This window comes from Balaenoptera ricei, chromosome 6 (assembly GCF_028023285.1).
Source record: "Balaenoptera ricei isolate mBalRic1 chromosome 6, mBalRic1.hap2, whole genome shotgun sequence".
NCBI classification, from domain to species: domain Eukaryota; kingdom Metazoa; phylum Chordata; class Mammalia; order Artiodactyla; family Balaenopteridae; genus Balaenoptera; species Balaenoptera ricei.
This window is the reverse complement of record NC_082644.1, coordinates 26,699,830-26,724,151: the sequence shown is the minus strand read 5'-3', so window position 1 is coordinate 26,724,151 and position 24,322 is coordinate 26,699,830. Positions and strand designations below refer to the sequence as shown.

The 24,322-nt window shown below is 39.4% G+C and overlaps 1 protein-coding gene across 1 annotated transcript in view; it reads left to right on the top strand.

Annotated features, from left to right (window-relative positions):
* The window catches only part of LOC132367756 (tryptase beta-2-like), a 42,529-nt gene that overhangs the window by 475 nt on the left and 17,732 nt on the right, over positions 1–24,322 (top strand). The window contains exon 2 of the mRNA XM_059926346.1: positions 23,211–23,265. Coding sequence (XP_059782329.1) covers positions 23,211–23,265 — 55 coding nt within the window. The remainder of the gene's footprint in view (positions 1–23,210; positions 23,266–24,322) is intronic.

The following is a 24,322-nucleotide window of genomic DNA, read 5'->3' as shown; positions in this document are numbered from 1 at the left end:
ACTTGTTACATACAAAAGAACTTCCATAAGACTATCATCAGATTTTTTAGCAGATATGTTACAACTCAGAAGGGAGTGGCACAATATATTCAAAGTGCTGCAAGAAAAATCTTTCCAACCAAGAATACTTCACCCAGCAAATACTTCACCCAGTTATATTCAGAACTGAAGGAGAGATAAAAGAGTTTTCCAGATGACTAAACGTTAAAGGAGTTCATCACCACTAATTCAGCCTTACAAGAATTGTTAAAAGAACTTCTTTAAGCTGAAAAGAAAGGCCGCTAATTAGTAACAAGAAAACACATGAAAGTATAAATCTCACCAGTAGAGGTAAGTGTGTATCGTAAAGGTAGTGGATTAATGAATTATAAAGCTGTATGAAGGTTAAAAGACAAAACTCGTAAAAAGACTTATAATTAAAATAATTAGTTAAGGGATATACAACATAAAAACATGTAAAATATGTCATCAAAAACATAAAATGTGAGGAGGGAGGAGTAAAAACTTTGACCTATAGAATGCATTCAAACTTAAGTTGTTATCAACTTAAAATAGACTGTTAAAAATATAAGTTGTTATATGTGAGCTTCATGGTAACCACCAAGCAAAAACCTAGAGTAGATGCACAAAAGATAACAAGAAAGGAATCTAAACATACAACTAAAGAAAGTCATTAAGCCGCTAAGGAAGAGAGCAAGAGAAGAAAGGAACAGAGAAATCACAAAATAGCCAGGAAACAATTAACAAGATGGCAATAAATACATACTTATCAATAATTATTTTAAATGTAAATGGACTAAAGGCTTTAATCAAAAGACATAGGGTGGCTGAATGGATTAAAAAAGAAGACCCATCTATATGTGGCCTATAAGAAACTCACTTCAGAGCTAAAGACACACACAGACTGAAATTGAAGGGATGGAAAAAGATATTCCATGCAAATGGAAACCAAAAGAAAGCTGGGGTAGCTATCTATAATTATATCAGAAAAAATAGACTTTAAAACAAAGACTGTAACAAGAGACAAAGAAGGACATTACATATGGATAAAAGGGTCAATCCAATAAGAGTATATAACATTTGTAAATATTTATGCATCCAACATAGGAGCACCTAAATAAATAAAGCAAATATTAATAGGCCTCAAAGGAAAAATAGCAATACCATAATAGTACGGGACTTGAGTATCGTACTTACATCAACAGATATATCATCCACACAGAAAATCAATAAAGAAAGATTGGCTTTAAATGACATGTTAGATCAGATGGATTTAACATATATATATAACATTCCATCCAAAAGCAACAGAATATACATTCTTCTCAAGTACACATGGAACATTCTCCAGGATAGATCATATGTAAAGCGAAAACCAAATCTTAACAAATTGAAGAAGATTTAAATTATATCAAGCTCCTTTTCTGACTACAATGGTATGAAATTAGAAATTGATTACAAAAAGAAAACTGGAAAATTCACAAACATGTGGAGAGTAAACAACAAATTCCACAATACAGTAAAATGGTCATCTAACATGATCCAGTGAGATTTATTCCTAGGATGCAAGGATGGTTCAATATCTGCAAATCAATCAATGTGATATACCACATTAACAACTTGAAGAATGAAAATCATATGCTCCTCTCAATAGATGCAGAAAGACTTTTGAGAAAACTCAACATCAATTTATTATAAAAACTCTCAATGAAGTGGGTATAGAGGGAGCATACCTCAACATAATAAAGACCATATATGACAAGCCCACAAATAACATCATATTCAACAGTGAAAAGCTGAAAGCTTTTCCTCTAAGATCAGAAACAAGACAAAGACGACCACTGAAGTCCTAGCCAGGGCAATTATGCAAGGAAAAGAAATAAAAGGCATCCAAACTGGGAAGAAAGAAGTAAAACTGCTACTATTTGCAGATGACATGACACAATATATAGAAAACCCTAAAGACTCCATCGAAAAACTGTCAGAACTAATAAATGAATTGAGTAAATTTGCAGGATATAAAATCATTATACAGAAGTATGTCACATTTCTACACACTAATAACAAACTAACCAAAAGAGAAGTTAAGAAAACAATCCCATTTACAATTGTATCATAAAGAATAAAATAAGAATAAATTTAACCAAGGAAGTGAAAGACCTGTACACTGAAACTACAAGGCATTGATGAAATAAATTGAAGAAGACACAAAGATACCCCATGCTCATGTATTGGAAGAATTGATATTATTAAAATGTCCATACTCCCCAAACAATCTACAGATTCAATAAAACTCAATCAAAATTCCAGTGACATTTTTCACAGAAACAGAACAAACAATTCTAAAATTTGTATGGAACCACAAAAGGCCCTGAAGACCTTGAGAAAGAAGAAGAAAGCTGGAAAATGCATGCTCCCTGATTTCAAACTATATTACAAAGCTATAGTAATCAAAACAGTATGGTATTGGTATAAAGGGAGACACATATCAATGAAAAAGATAGAGAGCCCAGAAATAAACCCATTCATATATGGTCAATGAATTTACAACAAAGGAGCCAAGAGTATACAATAGATAAAGGACAGTCTCTTCAATAAATGGTGTTAGGAAAACTGGACAGCCACATACAAAAAATGAAACTGGACCAGTATCTTACACCATACACAAATTCAACTCAAAATGGATTAAAGACTTGAATGTAAGACCTGAAACCATAAAAACTCCTAGAATAAAACATAGGCAGTAAGCTCCTTAACATCAATCTTGTCAATGATTTTTGTTTTTTCTTTTTGGGATTTGACACCAAAAGCAAGGGCAACTAAAGCAAAAATAAACAAGTGGAAGTACATCAAACTAAATAGCTTCTGCACAGCAAAGGAAACCATCAATAGAGTGAAAAGGCAACCTAGTGAATAGGAGAAAATATTTGCAAATCATCTACCCAATAAGGGGTTAATATCCAAAGCATGTAAAGAATTCATACAACTCAAAAACAAACAAAAAAATTCCAATTAAAAAATAAGCAGAGGATCTGAAAAGACATTGTCCAAAGACGATATACAATTGGCTAACAGGTACACAAAAAGATGCTCAACATCATTAGTCATCAAGAAATTGCAAATCAAAACCACAATGAGGTATCACCTTATACCTGTTAGAATGGCTATTATCAAAAGCGAAGAAATAATAAGTGTTAGCAAGGATAGGGAGAAAAGGGAAACTTTGTGCACTGCTTGTGGGAATGTAAATTTGTGTAGCCATTATGGAAAACAGCATGGAGTTTCCTCAAAAATTAAAAATAGAACTACCATATAATTCAGCAATTCCACTTCTGGGTATTTAGCCAAAGAAAATAAAAATGCTAACTTGAAAAGATATATGCAACCCTATGTTCATTGCAGCCTTATTTACAATAGCCGAACTATGGAAACAACCAAAATGTCCAGTGATGAATAAATGGATAAAGAAAATGTGAGGTATCTATATATATATAATGGAATATTATTCAGTCATAAAGAAGAATAAAATCTTGTCACTTGTGACAGCATGGATAGACCTTGAGGGTGTTATGCTAAGCAAAATAAGTCACACACAGAAAAACAAATACTGTATGATCTCACATATATGGAATAATGAAAACAAACAAAACAGACTCACAGATACAGGGAACAGTTTGGTGGTTGCTGGAAGTGGGGCATGAGGAAGGTGGGCAAAAAGGCTGGAGGTAGTCAAAACATACAAACTTCCAGTTATAAAATTAATATTATAAATCATGTGGATGTAATGTAAAACACGGCAACTCTAGTTAAAAATACTGTACTGCATATTTGAAAGTTTCTAAGGGAATAAATCTTCAAAGTTCTTATCACAAGAAAAAAATTGTAACAATATATGATGGTGGATGTTAACTAGACTTATTGTGGTCGTAATTTTGCAACATATAGAAATATTGAATCATTATGTTGTCCACTTGAAACTAATATAATGTTGTATGTCAGTTATACCTCAGTTTAAGAAAAATAAAAAGTGCTACAAATAAATATAAATAAATAAATGTATACAATAACTGCCTTCAAACTGAGATGTTTAATATAAATGGTTAAAAAATGTAGATCTGTATAATGAAACCTACAAAACTCTGATGAAAACAATTAAACAAGTGGTAAAAAAAAAAAAAGTACAGAGGCATATTATTTTCATGGATTGGAAGACTCAATATGGTAAAATATTAATTCTTCCCAAATTGATCTGTAGGTTTAAATGCAATTCCTATCAACTCCCAACAGGTTTTTTTTGGTCACAATAGACAAGCTTATTCTAAAATTTATATCAAAAGTTAAAGGAAGAAAGATGGCAGCAAAATGATGGTCTAGGAAGTTTCAAACTCTCGTTTCCCTACAGAAACATTCAAAACAAAAACTAATCAGAAGCTTCTAAACCAACTCTGTAAGAGCTCTGGAAAATCATCAAAGGTTTCCACAGCCAAGCAAATGCCCAATTGGAAAAAATCATCGCCAAAGAGATAGGAAAGTTTTGTGGCCATTTACCTACTCTTGTTCCACTCCTCCCAACATAACAGTGGTCTTAGTCTTGAGCCAGCAGCAGCCTGGTTTCCAGTTCTCCAATTCCAACTGGTTGGAGCAGAGTAGACCTTATTTACAAATTATTGTGTACCACTATTCCAACCTGTCAGGGGGAAAACCGAAAGCCTGAAAGCCTGAAGCAAGATGCTCTTGTCTGTTTTGCATAACACAGAACACAGAAAAATGGCAGGTGCTACTTGTAAAGCTACAAGGCAACTCTAAATGACAAGACGCTTGGGTCAAGAGATTCTGGGTGGAGAAATATAATAGACCATTTAAAGCCCAAGGTAGAAGCTGGAAGTGAGACTATTTGGGAAATTAGGACTTTCAAAGCAGCCTGTATGCAGGGGAATTTAGAAAGCCACACGCAGGGCCAGGCATGACATGCTCAGAAAAGTCCTGAGAAGGCCTCAAGCTTTCACCTCAGGCTAATCCCTAGGCTCAGAGCAAGCCTAGCTAAGTGGTGAACAAGGACCCCAGCACAGAGCCAATCTGCCGTAATTGGTGGTGGCTGTTCCCTCTTTTTACATGTTTTTATTTATTATTTCAGCTCCTAGACTTCAAGGAAATCTCCATCAGAAAAAAAGCTGGGGGGCTGGAGTCAAGGTGGCAGAGTAGGAGGATGCAGAGTTGGCGTCTCCTCACAACTAGGACACCTACCAGGTGTTGGTGGGGGACCTCGGACACCTAAGAGGACTGGAGGAACCCCTGAGTGACCCAGTAGGACATGGAGGGAGGGAAGGGGAAGGAGAAGTGGAGGCCAGATGGGACTGGAGCCCCTGAGGGGCAGCTGGAGGAGGGGAGGGATTCCCATGCACAGAGGGGCCCATTCACAACGAGGGGAACAACAGGGACAGGGAGAGACCCTCAGGGGATTGGAGGACCAGAAGGAAATGCGGCCTGCATTTCCCCCCACCCAGTGGGCCTCGGGGAGCCTGCAGATCCCAGGCCTGATGCTCCACACGACAAGGCCCCTTCTGGTCGCACTGAGCCTAGGCCCAGCACACCCCCCCCCCCCCGCCCACCCAGGGCCTTTTCCTTTCCCATGTTAGGGAAGTTTTCAACTATAATCTCTGCAATATTTTCTCAGACCCTTTCCTTTTCTCTTCTTCTTCTGGGACCAGTATAATTAGAATGTTGGTACGTTTAGTGTTGTCCCAGATGTCGCTGAGATTGTCTTCAATTCTTTTCATCCTTTTTTCTTTATTCTGCTCCTCAGGAGTTATTTCCACCATTTTGTCTTCCAGATCACTTATTCGTTCTTCTGCCTCAGTTATTCTGTTACTGATTCCTTCTAGTGTATTTTTCACTTCAGTTATTGTGTTGTTCATCTCTGTTTGTTTGTTCTTTAGTTCTTCTAGATCTTTGTTGAACATTTCTTGTATCTTCTCAATCCATACCTCTAGTCTATTTCCACGATTCTGGATCATCTTTACTATCATTACTCTGAATTCTTTTTCAGGTAGATTGCCTATTTCCTCTTCATTTATTTGGTCTTGTAAATTTTTACCTTGCTCCATCATCTGTGACATATTTTTTTGCTGTCACTTTTTTTTTTTTTTTAATGAGTGGGATTTTGTTCCTCTGTTATTGATTGTTTGGCCTGAGGCTTCCAACACTGGAGTTTGCAAGCTGTTGGGTAGAGCTGGGTCTTGGTGCTGAGATGAGGACCTCTGGGAGACCGCACTCTGATGAATATTCCACGGGGTCTGAGCTTCTCTGTTAGTCCAGTGGTTTGGACTCAGAGCTCCCACTGCAGGAGCTTTGGCCTGACCGCCGGCTCGTGAACAAAGATCCCACCTTCGTGGTTCTTTTGTGAATAAGGACACTCCAAACCTAAAAGGTCATTATTTTCTGCTGGGTTCTGCCTCCACTGGGTTCCACCTCTGCTGGGTTCTGCTGGAGCAAACTATCTTTTAATAGTTTTGGTGAATTTAGCACATGACTTCAATTCCTCTCCATTCCCCAAACACAGACTCACTCCCTCTGCTCATCTCTAGAGAAGTCTGCAGACCTTTTGTGCTGCCCATCAGGTCTGGCCCCACCCCCTGTCCCTTTGGACTCACCACACCACACATGGGCCCATGCTCCAGGAACCTAGGGTGGCCTGCTCTCGGCTCCTTTTGTTTTAACTTGCATCAGATGTCAGAGGATGGTGCTTTTGGTTGCCTTACAACTCTCTTGGGGGGTGCTTCCTTGCCTAATTTCATTTAATCTTTACAATAAGCCCACAAGTTTAGAAATCACTTGATTGCAAGTGACCACAATCTCATGCACACTATCTGAAGCCAAAAGCAGAGGGGTTTCCTAGGAGACAAAGTGACAGAGATAGCCTCCCCATGCTTGGAGTAGCAGAATGATGTCTCAGACCTAAAGGTACCCTCTCTGTACCTTCAGAGCTGCCTGAAGCACCATCTCTACTTCTCAGAGCAGCTGTCACATCCTCCTGGTTCCACGTGTTCCCTTTACTTGCTCATGACCCCAGCAGGACAGTCCCTAAAATGCAGCCTTCACTCCAGGAGTTCCCTAACCTTCTGGTTCTGACCATCTCGGTCCTGGTATCTCTGGTTCTTGATTTTGGTGTCTCTAATGTGTTCAGCCCAAATAAGGTCACACTTCCTCTGAATACATGTGCCCTGATCAAGTCATCTGTGTCTGGAGTAGAGGGAGAAGTGTTTCATGTTAAGAATAGGGAATGTGTTAGTGACAGCTGAATTTTCTAAGGAATGAGAAGCACCAAGAGGTAAGTGTGTAGGAGGAAAATATAAGTTCTGTTCAGCCAGTGAGGTAGATAGTGCATTTATTCTTAGTTTATAGGTACAGAAACAGACTTAGAAGGTTCAGTAGCCAACCCAAAGCCACTACACAATGGCTTAGCCTTCATAGAGACCAAGAATGTATGTGTATACGTGTGATTTAGGGAAATGGAGATTTAGGTGTGTTTAGTGTACAATACATATATATGATATATATCTATATATGTATTCTATCTCTAAGGCTTTCTTTGGTCTACCTGGATATGCAGATAGGCAGAAGGGCTCAGGGGCTGCAGAGAACTGAGTGCTGCATGCAAGTACAGGGAGAGAATTTCATGGATATGTTTCTTCTTGAAGGGAAAGTATGTTCAATGCATTTGACATTGGCCGATTGCATGTGGTTCTACAAAGGAAAACAGGCTGGACAGCATAGTGACTATGAGCCTGGGTTGGAAGCCTGATACTGCCCTGGGCCAGCTCTGTGACTTCAGAAAAAAATACCTAATGTCTGTGTGTGCATCTGTTTCCTCAAGTGAGCATGAGTAACATAATGCCTAGACCACAAAGATTGTTAATGCAGACTAAACAAAGTAATATTTGCAAAGTACTTAGAACCTTGCCCAGCACATAGTAAGCACCATAAGTGTATGCGGAAGAAAACCAGAGCAAAAGATATCTTTCCTTCTCTCTTTGTCTCAGGAGAGATTCATCTTCTCTTTCTGTCTCATTTAATGTTTGAAGTTCATCCTACAATCTTACAAATAACTTTTTAACCTGACTCCCTCTTCCTAGTCACAATAACCCTTTGATTTAACATTCTTACTGGGAACTATAATAGAAAACGTTTTTGCATTGGGATAGGTATATTATTTTTCGTGTACTACCTCCTTATTACATTTTGTTTCTGTTATTCAGAAGTCAACATGAGTAGACTGAGAAAGAAAGTTCTTGTCTACTATCCAAAAGTAGCTTAGAACTGAATTATGTTCCATGTCTAGTTAACATCTCAATAACTCAATAACCTTATTAAGCCAATCTTTTGTTTTTTGTTTTTTGTTTTGTTTTGTTTTTAAACATCTTTATTGGAGTATAATTGTTTTCATTGTTGTGTTAGTTGCTGTTGTATAACAAAACGAATCAGCTATACTTATACATATATCCCCATATATCCTCCCTCTTGTGTCTCTTTCCCACCCTTCCTATCCCACCCCTCTATGTGGTCACAAAGCACGGAGCTGATCTCCCTGTGCTATGCAGCTGTTTCCCACTAGCTATCTATTTTACGTTTCGTAGTGTATATAAGTCCATGCCACTCTCTCACTTCGTCCCAGCTTACCCTTCCCACTCCCCGTGTCCTCAAGTCCATTCTCTACGTCTGCATCTTTATTCCTGTCCTGCTCCTAGGTTGTTCAGAACCATTTTTTTTTAAAATTCGATTCCATATATATGTGTTAGCATACGGTATTTGTTTTTCTCCTTCTGACTTACTTCACTCTGTATGACAGACTCTAGGTCCATACACCTCACTATAAATAACCCAATTTCATTTCTTTTTATGGCTGAATAATATTCCATTGTATATATGTGCCACATCTTCTTTATCCATTCATCTGTCGATGGACACTTAGGATGCTTCCATGTCCTGGCTATTGTAAATAGAGCTGCAGTGAACACTGTGGTACATGAATCTTTTTGAATTATGGTTTTCTCAGGGTATATGCCCAGCAGTGGGATTGCTGAGTCGTATGGTAGTTCTATTTTTAGTTTTGTTTTTTTTTAACATCTTTATCGGCGTATAATTGCTTTACAATGGTGTGTTAGTTTCTGCTTTATAACAAAGTGAATCAGTTATACATAAACATATGTTCCCATATCTCTTCCCTCTTGTGTCTCCCTCCCTCCCACTCTCCCTATCCCACCCCTCTAGATGGTCACAAACCACCTAGCTGATCTCCCTGTGCTCTGCGGCTACTTCCCACTAGCTATCTGTTTTACGTTTGGTAGTGTATATATGTCCATGCCACGCTCTCACTTTGTCACAGCTTACCCTTCCCCCTCCCCATATCCTCATGTCCGTGCTCTAGTAGGTCTGTGTCTTTATTCAAGTCTTACCCCTAGGTTCTTCATGACCTTTTTTTTTTTTTCTTAGATTCCATATATATGTGTTAGCATACGGTACTTGTTTTTCTCTTTCTGACTTACTTCACTCTGTATGACAGACTCTAGGTCCATCCACCTCACCACAAATAACTCAATTTCGTTTCTTTTTATGGCTGAGTAATATTCCATTGTGTATAAGTACCACATCATCTTTGTCCATTCATCTGTTGATGGACACTTAGGTTGCTTCCATGTCCTGGCTATTGTAAATAGAGCTGCAATGAACATTTTGGTACATGACCCTTTTTGAATTGTGGTTTTCTCAGGGTATATGCCCAGTAGTGGGATTGCTGGGTCGTATGGTAGTTCTATTTGTAGTTTTTTAAGGAACCTCCATACTGTTCTCCATAGTGGTGTATCAATTTATATTCCCACCAACAGTGCAAGAGGGTTCCCTTTTCTCCACACCCCCTCCAGCATTTATTGTTTCTAGATTTTTTGATGATGGCCATTCTGACTGGTGCGAAATGATATCTCATTGTAGTTTTGATATGCATTTCTCTAATGATTAATGATGTTGAGCATTCTTTCATGTGTCTGTTGGCAATCTGTATATCTTCTTTGGAGAAATGTCTATTTAGGTCTTCTGCCCATTTTTGGATTGGGTTGTTTGTTTTTTTGTTATTGAGCTGCATGAGCTGCTTGTAAATTTTGGAGATGAATCCTTTGTCAGTTGCTTCATTTGCAAATATTTTCTCCCATTCTGAGGGTTGTCTTTTGGTCTTGTTTATGGTTTCCTTTGCTGTGCAAAAGCTTTTAACTTTCATTAGGTCCCATTTGTTTATTTGTGTTTTTATTTCCATTTCGCTAGGGGCTGGGTCAAAAAGGATCTTGTTGTGATTTATGTCATAGAGTGTTCTGCCTATGTTTTCCTCTAAGAGTTTGATAGTGTCTGGCCTTACATTTAGGTCTTTAATCCATTTTGAGTTTATTTTTGTGTATGGTGTTAGGGAGTGTTGGAATTTCATACTTTTACATGTACCTGTCCAGTTTTCCCAGCACCACTTATTGAAGAGGCTGTCTTTTCTCCACTGTATATGCTTGCCTCCTTTATCAAAGATAAGGTGACCATATGTGCATGGGTTTATCTCTGGGCTTTCTATCCTGTTCCATTGATCTATGTTTCTGTTTTTGTGCCAGTACCATACTGTCTTGATTACTGTAGCTTTGTAGTATAGTCTGAAGTCAGGGAGCCTGATTCCTCCAGCTCCGTTTTTCATTCTCAAGATTGCTTTGGCTATTCGGGGTCTTTTGTGTTTCCATACAAATTTTGAAATTTTTTGTTCTAGTTCTGTGAAAAATGCCAGTGGTAGTTTGATAGGGATTGCATTGAATCTGTAGATTGCTTTGGGTAGTAGAGTCATTTTCACAATGTTGATTCTTCCAATCCAAGAACATGGTATATCTCTCCATCTATTTGTATCATCTTTAATTTCTTTCAGCAGTGTCTTATAATTTTCTGCATACAGGTCTTTTGTCTCCTTTAGGTAGGTTTATTCCTAGATACTTTATTCTTTTTGTTGCAATGGTAAATGGGAGTGATTTCTTAATTTCACTTTCAGATTTTTCATCACTAGTGTATAAGAATGCCAGAGATTTCTGTGCATTAATTTTGTATCCTGCTACTTTACCAAATTCATTGATTAGCTCTAGTAGTTTTCTGGTAGCATCTTTAGGATTCTCTCTGTATATTATCATGTCATCTGCAAACAGTGACAGCTTTACTTCTTCTTTTCTGATTTGGATTTCTTTTTCTTCTCTGATTGCTGTGGCTAAAACTCCCAAAGCTATGTTGAATAATAGTGGTGAGAGTGGGCAAACTTGTCTTGTTCCTGATCTTAGTGGAAATGGTTTCAGTTTTTCACCATTGAGGACGATGTTGGCTGTGGGTTTGTCATATATGGCCTTTATTATGTTGAGAAAAGTTCCCTCTATGGCTACTTTCTGCAGGGTTTTTATCATAAATGGGTGTTGAATTTTGTCAAAAGCTTTCTCTGCATCTATTGAGATGATCATATGGTTTTTCTCCTTCAATTTGTTAGTATGGTGTATCACGTCGATTGATTTGTGTATATTGAGGAATCCTTGCATTCCTGAAATAAACCCCACTTGATCATGGTGTATGATCCTTTTAATGTGCTGTTGGATTCTGTTTACTAGTATTTTGCTGAGGATTTTGCATCTATGTTCATCACTGATATTGGCCTGTAGTTTTCTTTCTTTGTGACATCTTTGTCTGGTTTTGGTATTAGGGTGATGGTGGCCTCGTAGAATGAGTTTGGGAGTGTTCCTCCCTATGCTATATTTTGGAAGAATTTGAGAAGGATAGGTGTGAACTCTTCTCTAAATGTTTGATATAATTTGCCTGTGAAGCCATCTGGTCCTGGGCTTTTGTTTGTTGGAAGATTTTTAATCACAGTTTCAATTTCAGTGCCTGTGATTGGTCTGTTCATATTTTCTATTTCTTCCTGGTTCAGTCTCGGTAGGTTGTGCATTTCTAAGAAATTGTCCATTTCTTCCAGGTTGTCCATTTTGTTGGTATAGAGTTGCTTGTAGTAATCTCTCATGATCCTTTGTATTTCTGCAGTGTCAGTTGTTACTTCTCCTTTTTCATTTCTAATTCTATTGATTTGAGTCTTCTCCCTTTTTCTCTTGATGCACCTGGCTAATGGTTTATCAATTTTGTTTATCTTCTCAAAGAACCAGCTTTTTGTTTTATTGATCTTTGCTATCGTTTCCTTCATTTCTTTTTCATTTATTTCTGATCTGATCTTTATGATTTCTTTCCTTCTGCTAACTTGGGGTTTTTTTTTTGTTCTTCTTTCTCTAATTGCCTTAGGTGCAAGGTTAGGTTGTTCATTTGAGACGTTTCCTGTTTCTTAAGGTACGATTGTATTGCTATAAACTTCCCATTAGAACTGCTTTTGCTGCATCCCATATGTTTTGGGCCGTCGTGTCTCCATTGTCATTTGTTTCTAGGTATTTTTTGATTTCCTCTTTGATTTCTTCAGTGATCACTTCGTTATTAAAGTAGTGTATTGTTTATCCTCCACGTGTTTGTATGTTTTACAGATCTTTTCCTGTCATTGATATCTAGTCTCATAGCTTTGTGGTCAGAAAAGATACTTGATACGATTTCAATTTTCTTAAATTTACCAAGGCTTGATTTGTGACCCAAGATATGATCTCTCCTGGAGAATGTTCCATGAGCACTTGTGAAAAATGTGTATTTTGTTGTTTTTGGATGGAATGTCCTATAAATATCAATTAAGTCCATCTTGTTTAATGTATGATTTAAAGCTTGTGTTTCCTTATTTATTTTCATTTTGGATGACCTTTCCATTGGTGAAAGTGGGGTGTTAAAGTCCCCTACTATGATTTTGTTACTGTCGATTTCCCCTTTTATGGCTGTTAGTATTTGCCTTATGTATTGAGGTGCTCCTATGTTGGGTGCATAAATATTTACAATTATTATATCTTCTTCTTGGATCAATCCCTTGATCATTATGTAGTGTCCTTCTTTGTCTCTTGTAATAATCTTTATTTTAAAGTCTATTTTGTCTGATATGAGAATTGCTACTCCAGCTTTCTTCTGATTTCCATTTGCATGAGATATCTTTTTCCATCCCCTCACTTTCAGTCTGTATGTGTCCCTAGGTCTGAAGTGGGTCTCTTGTAGACTGCATATATACGGGTTTTGTTTTTGTATCCATTCAGCCAGTCTGTGCCTTTTGGTGGGAGCATTTAAACCATTTACATTTAAGGTAATTATCGATATGTATGTTCCTATTCCCATTTTCTTAATTGTTTTGGGTTTGTTATTGTAGGTGTTTTCCTTCTCTTGTGTTTCTTGCCTAGAGAAGTTCCTTTAACATTTGTTGTAAAGCTGGTTTGGTGGTGCTGAACTCTCTCAGCTTTTGCTTGTCTGTAAAGGTTTTAATTTCTCCATCAAATCTGAATGAGATACTTGCTGGGTAATCTTGGTTGTAGGTTTTTCTCCTTCATCACTTTAAATATGTCCTGCCACTCCCTTCTGACTTGCAGAGTTTCTGCTGAAAAATCAGCTGTTAACCTTATGGGGATTCCCTTGTGTGTTACTTGTTGTTTTTCCCTTGCTGCTTTTAATATGTTTTCTTTGTATTTAATTTTTGATAGTTTGATTAATATGTGTCTTGGCGTGTTTCTCCTTGGATTTATCCTGTTTGGGACTCTCTGTGCTTCATGGACGTGATTAACTATTTCCTTTCCCATATTAGGGAAGTTTTCAAATATAATCTCTTCAAATATTTTCTCAGTGCCTTTCTTTTTCTCTTCTTCTTCTGGGACCCCTGTAATTCAAATGTTGGTGCGTTTAATGTTGTCCCAGAGGTCTCTGAGACTGTCCTCAGTTCTTTTCATTCTTTTTTCTTTATTCTGCTCTGCAGTAGTTATTTCCACTATTTTATCTTCCAGGTCACTTATTTCTTCTTCTGCCTCAGCTATTCTGCTATTGATCCCTTCTAGAGTATTTTAAATTTCATTTATTGTGTTGTTCATCATTGCTTGTTTCCTCTTTAGTCCTTCTAGGTCCTTGTTAAATGTTTCTTACATTTTCTGTATTCTATTTCCAAGATTTTGGATCATCTTTACTATCATTATTCTGAATTCTTTTTCAGGTAGCCTGCCTATGTCCTCTTCATTTGTTAGGTCTGGTGTGTTTTTACCTTGCTCCTTCATCTGCTGTGTGTTTTTCTGTCTTTTCATTTTGCTGATCTTACTGTGTTTGGGGTCTCCTTTTCACAGGTTGCAGGTTCCTAGTTCCCGTTGTTTTTAGTGTCTGTCCCCAGTGGCTAAGGTTGATTCAGTGGGTTGTGTAGGTTTCCTGGTGGAGGGGAGTAGTGCCTGTGTTCTGGTGGATGAGGCTGGATCTTGTCTTTCTGTTGGGCAGGTCCACATCTGGTGGTGTTTTGGGGTGTCTGTGGCCTTATTATGGTTTTAGACAGCCTCTCTGCTAATGGATGGGGCTGTGTTCCTGTCTTGCTAGTTGTTTGGCATAGGGTGTCCAGCACTGTAGCTTGCTGGTCGTTGAGTGAAGCTGGGTCTTGGTGTTGAGATGGAGATCTCTGGGAGATTTTCGTCGTTTGTTATTACGTGGAGCTCTAAGGTCTCTTGTGGATCAGTGTCCTGAAGTTGGCTTTCCCACCTCAGTGGCACAGCCCTGACGCCTGGCTGGAGCACCAAGAGCCTGTCCTCCACACGGCTCAGAATAAAAGGGAGAAAAAATAGAAAGAAAGAAAGAAAGAGGGTAAAATAAAATAAAGTTATTAAAATAAAAAAATGTTATTAAAAAAATTTTTAAAAAGTAAAAAAAAAAAAAAAACCAAAAAAAAAAAAAAAACGGATGGACAGAACCCTAGGACAAATGGTTAAAGCAAAGCTATACAGACAAAATCTAACACGGAAGCATACACATACACACTCACAAAAAGAGGAAAAGGGGAGAAAATAATCTGTCTTGCTCCCAAAGTCCACCACCTCAATTTGGGATGATTCGTTGTCTATTCAGGTATTCCACAGATGCAGGGTACATCAAGTTGACTGTGGAGATTTCATCCGCTTCTCCTGAGGCTGCTGGGAGAAATTTCCCTTTCTCTTCTTTGTTCGCACAGCTCCTCGGATTCAGCTTTGGATTTGAACCTGCCTCTGTGTGTAGGTCGCCTGAGGATGTCTGTTCTTCGCTCAGACCGGACAGGGTTAAAGGGGCAGCTGATTTGGTGGCTCTGGCTCACTCAGGCCCGGGGGGAGGGAGGGGTACAGATGCGGGCGAACCTGCGGCGGCAGAGGCTGGCGTGACGTTGCTCCAGCCTGAGGCGCGCCGTGCGTTCTCCCGGGGAAGTTGTTGCTGGATCACGGGACCCTGGCAGTGGCGGGCTGCACAGGCTTCCGGGAGGAGAGGTGGGGATAGTGACCTGTGCTCACACACAGGCTTCTTGGTGTCGGCAGCAGCAGCCTTGGCGTCTCATGCCCGTCTCTGGGGTCCGCGCTGATAGCCGCAGCTCGTGCCCGTCTCTGGAGCTCCTTTAAGCAGCGCTCTTAATCCCCGCTCCTCGCGCACCAGGAAACAAAGGGGCAAGTAAAAGTCTCTTGTCTCTTCGGCAGCTCCAGACTTTTCCCGGACTCCCTCCCGGCTAGCTGTGGTGCGCTAACCCCTTCAGGCTGTGTTCATGCTGCCAACCCCAGTCCTCTCCCTGGGATCCGACTGAAGCCCGAGCCTCAGCTCCCAGCCCCCCGCCCGCCCCAGCGGGTGAGCAGACAAGCCTCTCGGGCTGGTGAGTGCTGGTCGGCACCGATCCTCTGTGCGGGAATCTCTCCGCTTTGCCCTCTGCACCCCTGTTGCTGTGCTCTCCTCCGTGGCTCTGAAGCTTCCCCCCTCTGCCACCCACAGTCTCCGCCCGCGAAGGGGCTTCTAGTGTGTGGAAACCTTTCCTCCTTCACAGCTCCCTCCCACTGGTGCAGGTCCTGTCCCTATTCTTTTGTCTCTGTTTTTTCTTTTTTTCTTTTGCCCTACCCAGGTACGTGGGGAATTTCTTGCCTTTGGGGAGGTCTCAGGTCTTCTGCCAGCGTTCAGTGGGTGTTCTATAGGAGCACTTCCACGTGTAGATGTATTTCTGATGTATCTGTGGGGAGGAAGGTGATCTCCGCATCTTACTCTTCCGCCATCTTCTCAAAAATCTCCAATCTTTTGTTGGTGGGCACTTGAGTTGCTTCTATGTCTTGGTTATTGTAAATAGTGCTGCTATGAACATTGGGGTGCATGTGTCTTTTTGAATTAGAATTTTCATTTTTTCTGGATATATACCTAGGAGTTGAATTGCTGGATCGTTTGTAGTTCTATTTTTAGTTTTTAAGGAAACTCCATACTCTTTTCTATAGTGGCTGCACCAATTTACATTCCCATCTACAGTGTACAATTCCCTTTTCTCCCCATCCTCTCTAGCATTTATTATTTATAGACTTTTTGATGATATCCATTATCTTTGGCCACTTCTTAAAAAGGCATCAGGTGATATATCCTTATGCTTCTTGGAGTAATGAGATTTCTCAGCCAGTTTCCTGCACATAGGTGGTTGGGGCACAAGGATTGTTTTATGTCTCAAAATAAATGCTTTTTTTTTTTTTAGCACAGGTTGATGACCTCTTTTAATAATATGACTCTAACAAAAATCTTACTCAATTTAACTTTCTTTCCAACTTGATTCCAGTCAGCTCCATGTGTCAACAGACATGCCCGTGGTAACTAGAAATAAATTTCCTCCCATACACTTACCTTTCTCTCATCTTATGTCATTCAGAATATAATCAGGAGACAAAACCACACCATTAATTTAAACATATATATATATGTTGTTATGTAAGAAAAAGAGAGTTAAATACTGAAAGGGTAAAAGAGTGCTAGAACAAGGAGTCTGGTGCACAAAAATAGGACTGTGCTGTAGTGATCAGATGGTGTCCTCCCCAGAGCATCTTACTTTCAATGAACTTATTCAGACAAATAATTGGTTAGGTTGCAGTGATTTCTTTTTGTGTTGGCTGAGGTAAACTGGCCAGATCATGCCCACACAAGTTATATTTAAAGGATGGAAATTAATTGGAATTGCGTACAGAAGACTTTAATTATTCCAGGAAGTAAAAAGCACTGTATTTGGGTATTTAAACATATTCACTCTTGATAGTTTTTTGTTCTGTTTATTGGAAAGAAATATTGGTGATATTTCTAGAATAATGGCATGAGGAGCTTATCAAATCCTCTTCCTGAAAAGCAATGATAAAACTGGACAAAATTATCAAAAGCAACAATTCCAGGACTCTAAAAACTGACTATGGTATCAGTAAATTGAGAAGTGCTTATTGAAGTAAAAACAAAAATAACAAAAAAACCCCTACTAAACCTTGAGCAATAACAGTGGGAGTCTGTGGCATTATTGCCTGTGTCAGTTCTTACCACCACCCCCTTCCCTGGTTCCATGAGCAACAGTAGTTCTGCCAGGGTGGGGCAAGCTGTGAAAATCAGAAGTTTACTGCTGAAGAGGTCTGACTTGATTTGGAACAGAACTCTAGATACCCAATACCTTTGGTCATTGTCAGAAAGCAATTTTGGTGGAAACCAATGAGGAATGGCAACATTGCAGGTAGTATGAAGTCATGATGTTAGTTGAGGTTAACAGCAGACTGGCAGACTAACCAAAAATTTAACAGAAAAATCCCCACAATGAGACCACTAGAGTGGGCCATAATAAACTCCCACATGTCCTTGGTGGTCTGGATGTGTGAACACATGTGTAAGGCTGCATACATGCTGGGAAAAAATTGGAGACAACCTTAGCTATCTACACATTCCTGGCTGAATGTAAGCTTATGTGCAGGCATGGGGGAGACAGGGTGGTGTCCAATAGAAAATAAAAGCTAGAAAGACTAGCAAAAGCTAGCAAACTTGAATTCTGAATACATTCTGCATCCCACATACAGATACACTGGGAAAGGATGGAAACCTTACTGATGGAAAGTGTTTTAGTGTAAACATTTTCAATTGACTGCTAAGCTATGCTGACACAGGGTTAACCCCGAAAAAGATAGGGTTACCTAAAAATAAGAATTTTAAAAATTAAAAATCTGAACAGAGACATCAGCAGGGAGACAGATATCATATAATTAATTTAGGTATATTTTTGAAAAGAAGAAACAGCCACAAATCTGAGAGGTAGGAGGAGGCATATCAGAATACAGAATTGCTGTAATATTTTTTCTAAAATGCTTAATTTTCAACAAAAAACATTAGGAGACAAGAAATTGAAACCCATAAAATAGAAACTGCATGGGCTCTAGATATTGGATTTAGCAGACGAAAACTTGAAAACATCTATTATAAATATGTCTAAAAAAAAAGAGAAGGGAACCATGTTTAAAGAATTTAAGAAAAGTATGATGGTAATGACCCACTGAATAGAAAATATTAATAAAAGGATAGCAATTATTTTAAAAAAGAACCAAGTAGAAAGTCTGTAGTTGAAGGTTTCAAAAATGAAAATTTTTAAATTCACTAATTTCAACAGAAGATTCAAGACGACAGAAGGAAGAATAAATGAACTTGAAGATAGATTAATAGGAATTATCCAATCTGAAAAATAGAAAGAGAAATAAATGAAGAAAAATGAACAGACTCTCAGAGAGTCATCAGACATATTAATATATGCATAATGGGAATCCCAGAAGGAAAGCAGAGGAAGAAATGGGTAAAAAAAATTTTAAGAAATAATAGCCAAATTTTTTCAAATTTGATGAAAAATAATAATATAATAAAACCACAATGAGGCATCACCTCACACTGGTCAGAATGGCCATCATCAAAAAATCTACAAACAATAAATGCTGGAGAGGGTGTGGAGAAAAGGGAACCCTCTTGCACTGTTGGTGGGAATGTAAATTGATACAGCCACTATGGAGAACAGTATGGAGATTCCTTAAAAAACTAAAAATAGAAACTACCACATGACCCAGCAATACCACTACTGGGCACATACCCTAAGAAAACTGTAATTCAAAAAGAGACATGTACCACAATGTTCATTGTAGCACTATTTACAATAGCCAGGACATGGAAGCAACCTAATTGTCCATTGACAGGTGAATGCATAAAGAAGATGTGGCACATATACACAAGGGAATATTACTCAGCTATAAAAAAGAAATGAAATTGAGTTATTTCTGAGAGGTGAATGGACCTAGAGTCTGTCATACAGAGTGAAGTAAGTCAGAAAGAGAAAAACAAACATTGTATGCTAACACATATATATGGAATCCAAAAAAAAAAAAATGGTTCTGATGAACTTACGAGCAGGACAGGAATAATGACACAGACATAGGGAATGGACTTGAGGACATGGGGTGGGAAGGGTACGCTGGGATGAAGTGAGAGAGTAGCACGGACATATATACACTACCAAATGTAAAATAGATAGCTAGTGGGAAGCAGCTGCATAGCACAGGGAGATCAGCTAGGTGCTTTGTGACCACCTAGAGGGGTGAGATAGGGAGAGTGAGAAGGAGGCACAAGAGGGAGGGGATATGGGGATATATGTATACATATAGCTGATTCAATTTTTTATATAGCAGAAACTAACAAAACATTGTAAAGCAATTATACTCCAATAAAGATGTTAAAAAAATTAATCTAAAATTCAAGAGACCCAACATACACCAAGTAGGATCAAAGAAATCTGTATCTGGACATATCAAATCAAAGATAAAGACCAAGAGAGAATCTTGAAAGCAGCAGGAGAAAAAAAACTTATCTTACATAAAGGAACAACATTCCAATTAATAGCTGGCTTCTCATTAGAAAAAAAAAAAAAAATGGAGGACAGTGAGATAAAATACTCAAAGTGCTAAAAGGAAAAATCTGTCAACCAAGAATTCCATACCCAGTCAAACTATCCTTCAAAATGAAGTTGAAATAAGGGTATTTTCAGATTAACAAAGACTGAGATAATTCATTGCTGGCAATCTTGCCTTATAAGAAATACTAAAGAAAGTCTTTCCATATGAAAGAAAAGGATATAGGATGTTAAATCAAATTTACAGGGGGAAATAAAGAGCAAGGAAATGGTAAATATAAGGGTAACTGTAAAAGACTGCATAAATATATTTCCCTATCCTTTACTAACTGAATTAAAAAGGTTAAAGAATGTATAAAGTTTAAATTAAAATATTGTATTGATGATATATCATAGAGATGTAATAAAAATGACAATAACAGCACAAAGGAGGGAAAGTTAATGGAACTATATTGGATGAGTTTCTCTATTACCAAACTTAATAATCTAAAGTAGATTCGGGTAAATTAAGATGCACAGTGTAATGATTATAGCAACTATGATGGTTAATCTTTGTGTCAATTTTACTGCACTACAGGGTGCCCAGATTAAACATTATTTCTGGGTGTGTCTGTGAGGGTGTTTCTGGGTGAAATCAGCATTTGAATCGGTGGACTCAGTAGACTGCCCTCCCCAGGGTGGGTGAGCATCATCCAACCTGTTGAGGGCCTGAATGGAACAAAAGGCAGAAGAAGGAAGAATTTGCCTTTTTTTCTTTCTTATTTGCCTGGTTGAGTTGGGACATTGGTCTTCTTCTGCCCCTAGACTGGGATTTACACCATTGCCTCCCCTGGTTCTTAGACCTTCAGACTCAGGCTGAAATTATACCACCGGTTTTCCTGGGTCTCCAGCTTGCAGATGGCAGATCATGGGACTTCTCAGTCTCCATAATCATGTGAGTCAACCCCTCATAATAAAAATCAATCTCTCTCTCTCCCTCTTCTCTCCCTCTCTCCTGATTCCTATTGGTTCGGTTTCTCTGGCGAACCCCAACTAATACAGCAACCACTATGTAAGTAACTGAAAATACAGCTACAAAATCAACAAAGGAATTAGTAGGGCACAATAAAAAAATTTATATAGTGGAAAAGAAAGAAGTAGAGAAGTGAAAGTGTTACCAACCAGTGTTCTTGCCCTCCTTAATCAATAGAAAATGATAAGAGGCCAGACAAGAAATTCAAGCAAGGCTTTATTGGAGCCCCTGCTGCAGCAAGGGGGGAGCCAGAACAAACAACAGTTTCCCTTGTTAACCTGCTCCCTGAGGGGGGGGCGAGCTGGTTCCTTATATGGGGGTGAGGGTAAGGTTGTGTCCAGGGGTTGGGCCAGAGGGGTGGCTTAGGTGGTTTGCCCACCCCTTTGTGATGTTGTGTGCAGGGGGCATGCACAGTACCCTGTTTTTGCTCCCAACCCCCTGTTTTTTCTCCTGGCTCTTCAGAAGTGGCATTTGGGCTTTTTTGGTCTTTTTGTATTTTTTGTCCATAATTTGTCCCAACTGAGCATGCACGCAGTTATTTTTAGTCCCTTATCGTTTCTTTGTATTTTTTGGCTTGAGGAAATGTTTGTCCAGATGCAAACACTGCAGCACTGCTGCAAAGGGTCCCAGGTCCCAGCCTGTCTCATTTCCCTCTGAGAGACTCTACACCCTTATTCTTAAGGGGTGAGGGGCCAAAGGTCTCTTCTTTTGAAACTTCTTCCTGCTGGACAGGGTCTGCAGACCCTAGCCTACCCTAGAGGTATAGAAATCCCTTGCTGACTGTTCCAAGGACCTGTAGGGAGCTGGGCCACTCTCCACTGGAATGGGCTGAATTCCTTGAGCCCTCATGAGTCTTCCTTCAAACTGTTAGAGCCTAGAAGACACAAACTTAACCAAAAAGTTAAACAAACAAGGGCTAGAAAGAACAACAATAGCCACTAAAGGGTCTGGAAAGGGCAGGAACCAGGTTAACTTTGGGAGGGCTTCTTTTTTTCTTCTTCTTCTTTTTTAACTGTTGACCAGACAGTGGAGGCAATATCGCCCCTGTTGAAATTGTGAAGCCACTCTGCCTGGGTGTATATTTCCTTAATATTAACCGTTACCTGTCCTGTCACATTGATCCATGTGTAACAGGAAGTATTAGTTAACCAAGTGCAGCAGGAAGTATTAGTTATCACACAAGCTCCATCTTGTTCTGCAAGACAAAAGCCAGACAATTGTCAAGAACTGCATCAGCCAAGGAAAAAACAGAGGTTCCAAGTCTTGTTAAGGCTTCAAATAGGAGTCCAACCCACTACATCATTTTACTTACCTGTCGATGGTGCCTATCTTTTGAATAGGTATCTCAGATTTTCCACTGACTCAGAGGTGTATTGTTCTTCGGTTGTGACCTGTGGGGTTTCTGGAGGTAAAACTTTAGTGTGGACAAATATACGCAACTAGATATATATCCCTTGAAGTTTGACAGCAGTAGGGGTGGCTAAAATTACTTTATAAGGGCCCTTTCATCTTGGCAATTGTTGGTCTTTGGGGCACCCCCCTTTCCATGTTTTAAGAAGAACTTAGTCCCCAGGGTTTATTTGTGAAGGAACTGCTCCTTCCTCTGTATCTTTAGTGGGAGCTGACAGTGCCTTGTGAGCATAATCCTGGATTGCCTTCTGAACTTGTTCTAGATTAATAATATCTCAGGGTCAGGTTCACTTCCTCGTCTGATAGAACATCAGTAGTAAGAAAAGGCCTCCCATAGGTCATTTCAAATGGGCTAAGCCTCAGACCACTCCTGGGGGCTACACAGACCCTGAAGAGTACAATAGGAAGCAAGTTGGTCCAGGGTTCATGAGTTTCTTGGCAGACCTTTGCTAAGGTTTTCTTTATTTTTTTAAAAATATTTATTTATTTACTTATTTGTTTCTTTATTTATTTGGCTGTGCTGGGTCTTAGTTGCTGCCTATGGGATCTTTGCTGTGGCATGCAGGATCTTTAGTTTTGCGGCATGCGGGAATCTCTTAGATGTGGCATGCGGGATCTAGTTCCCCAACCAGGGATTGAACCCAGGCCTGCTGCATTGGGAGCAAGGAGTCTCAACCACTGGACCACCAGGGAAATCCCACTAAAGTTTTCTTTAAAGTATTGTTCATTTTCTCTACCTTCCCTGAAGACTGAGGGTGCCAAGAAGTGGCTTGTAGTCTATCCCTAGGGCCGTTGTGAGCCCCTGTGTGATTTTGGCTATAAAAGAGGGCCCGTTATCACTCTGGAGGGACTTTGGAAATCCAAACTGAGGAATTATTTCTTCTAAAAGGGACTTACACACTTCCATGGCCTTTTCAGATCGGGTGGGAAAGGCTTCAACCCATCCTGTGAAAGTATCAACAGACACCAGAAGGTATTTATATCCTGATCGTGAGGGCATTTGCGTGAAATCTAACTGCCAGTCTTCCCTCAGGCATGTCCCCCGGCATTGAATTGGCCTGAGTAACGAAGAGGGGAGTAGATAGGTCTGTGGGTTATTAGGGGCACATAAATTCCAGGCAAGCATTACTTGTTTTATTGTTCTTTTAAGCTCCTTCCCTGAAAAAGCCTTTTGCATCAAGTCCCATAGTGCACCCCTCCCATAGTGGGTGGCATCATGTAAGCTCTTAGTGAGTTTCCATTGTTGGGCCTCAGGGATTAGCACCCTATCCTCCTTTCTATACCAGCCTGTGCTTCCTTGCTCATAGCTCCATTTCTCAGAATTTTCTTGTTCCTGTGGGGAATAGTGGGGGAGCTAGGGAGTTCAGGGAGCCAATCACTAGGGCCATAACTTGTTCAGGTTCCTGCAATCGAGCTGTCTGTTTTGCAATTTGATCAGCTTTGCTGTTCCCTTGGCTAACAAAAGGCCCCTCCCTGTGATGGCCCCTACAGTGGACTACTGCTACCTAGGTCGGGAGCTGCGCTGTTTCTAAAAGAGTCAAAATCAAATCTTTATGTTTTAGGGGGGAACTTCTAGCGATTACCATTCCTCTTTCTTTCCAAATGGCAGCATAAGCATGGAACACATGGAACCCATACTTAAAGTCAGTAAAAATATTTAATTTCTTATCCTTCCCTAATTGCAAACTCTCGTTAAGGCAATTAGTTCAGCCTTTTGGGCTGATGTCTGGGGTGGCTGGGCCTTGGCTTCTATGACTTCATCTAGGCAAACTATGGCATACACCACCTTTCAGTTTACCATTTCTACAAAACTGCTCCCATCAGTAAACCATTCGACCTCAGGGCTGTCTAGAGGCTCATCTAGAAGATCAGACCTACTGGAGTAAGTTTGTTCTATGGTCTCTATACACTGATGCAATAAGTCTCCACTCTTGACCACTGGAAGCAGAGTTTATGGGTTTGGGGTTTGACACACCTTTAAGGTAATGTTGGGGGCGTCCATTAGGAGGGCCTGTTATTTTGTTAACCTT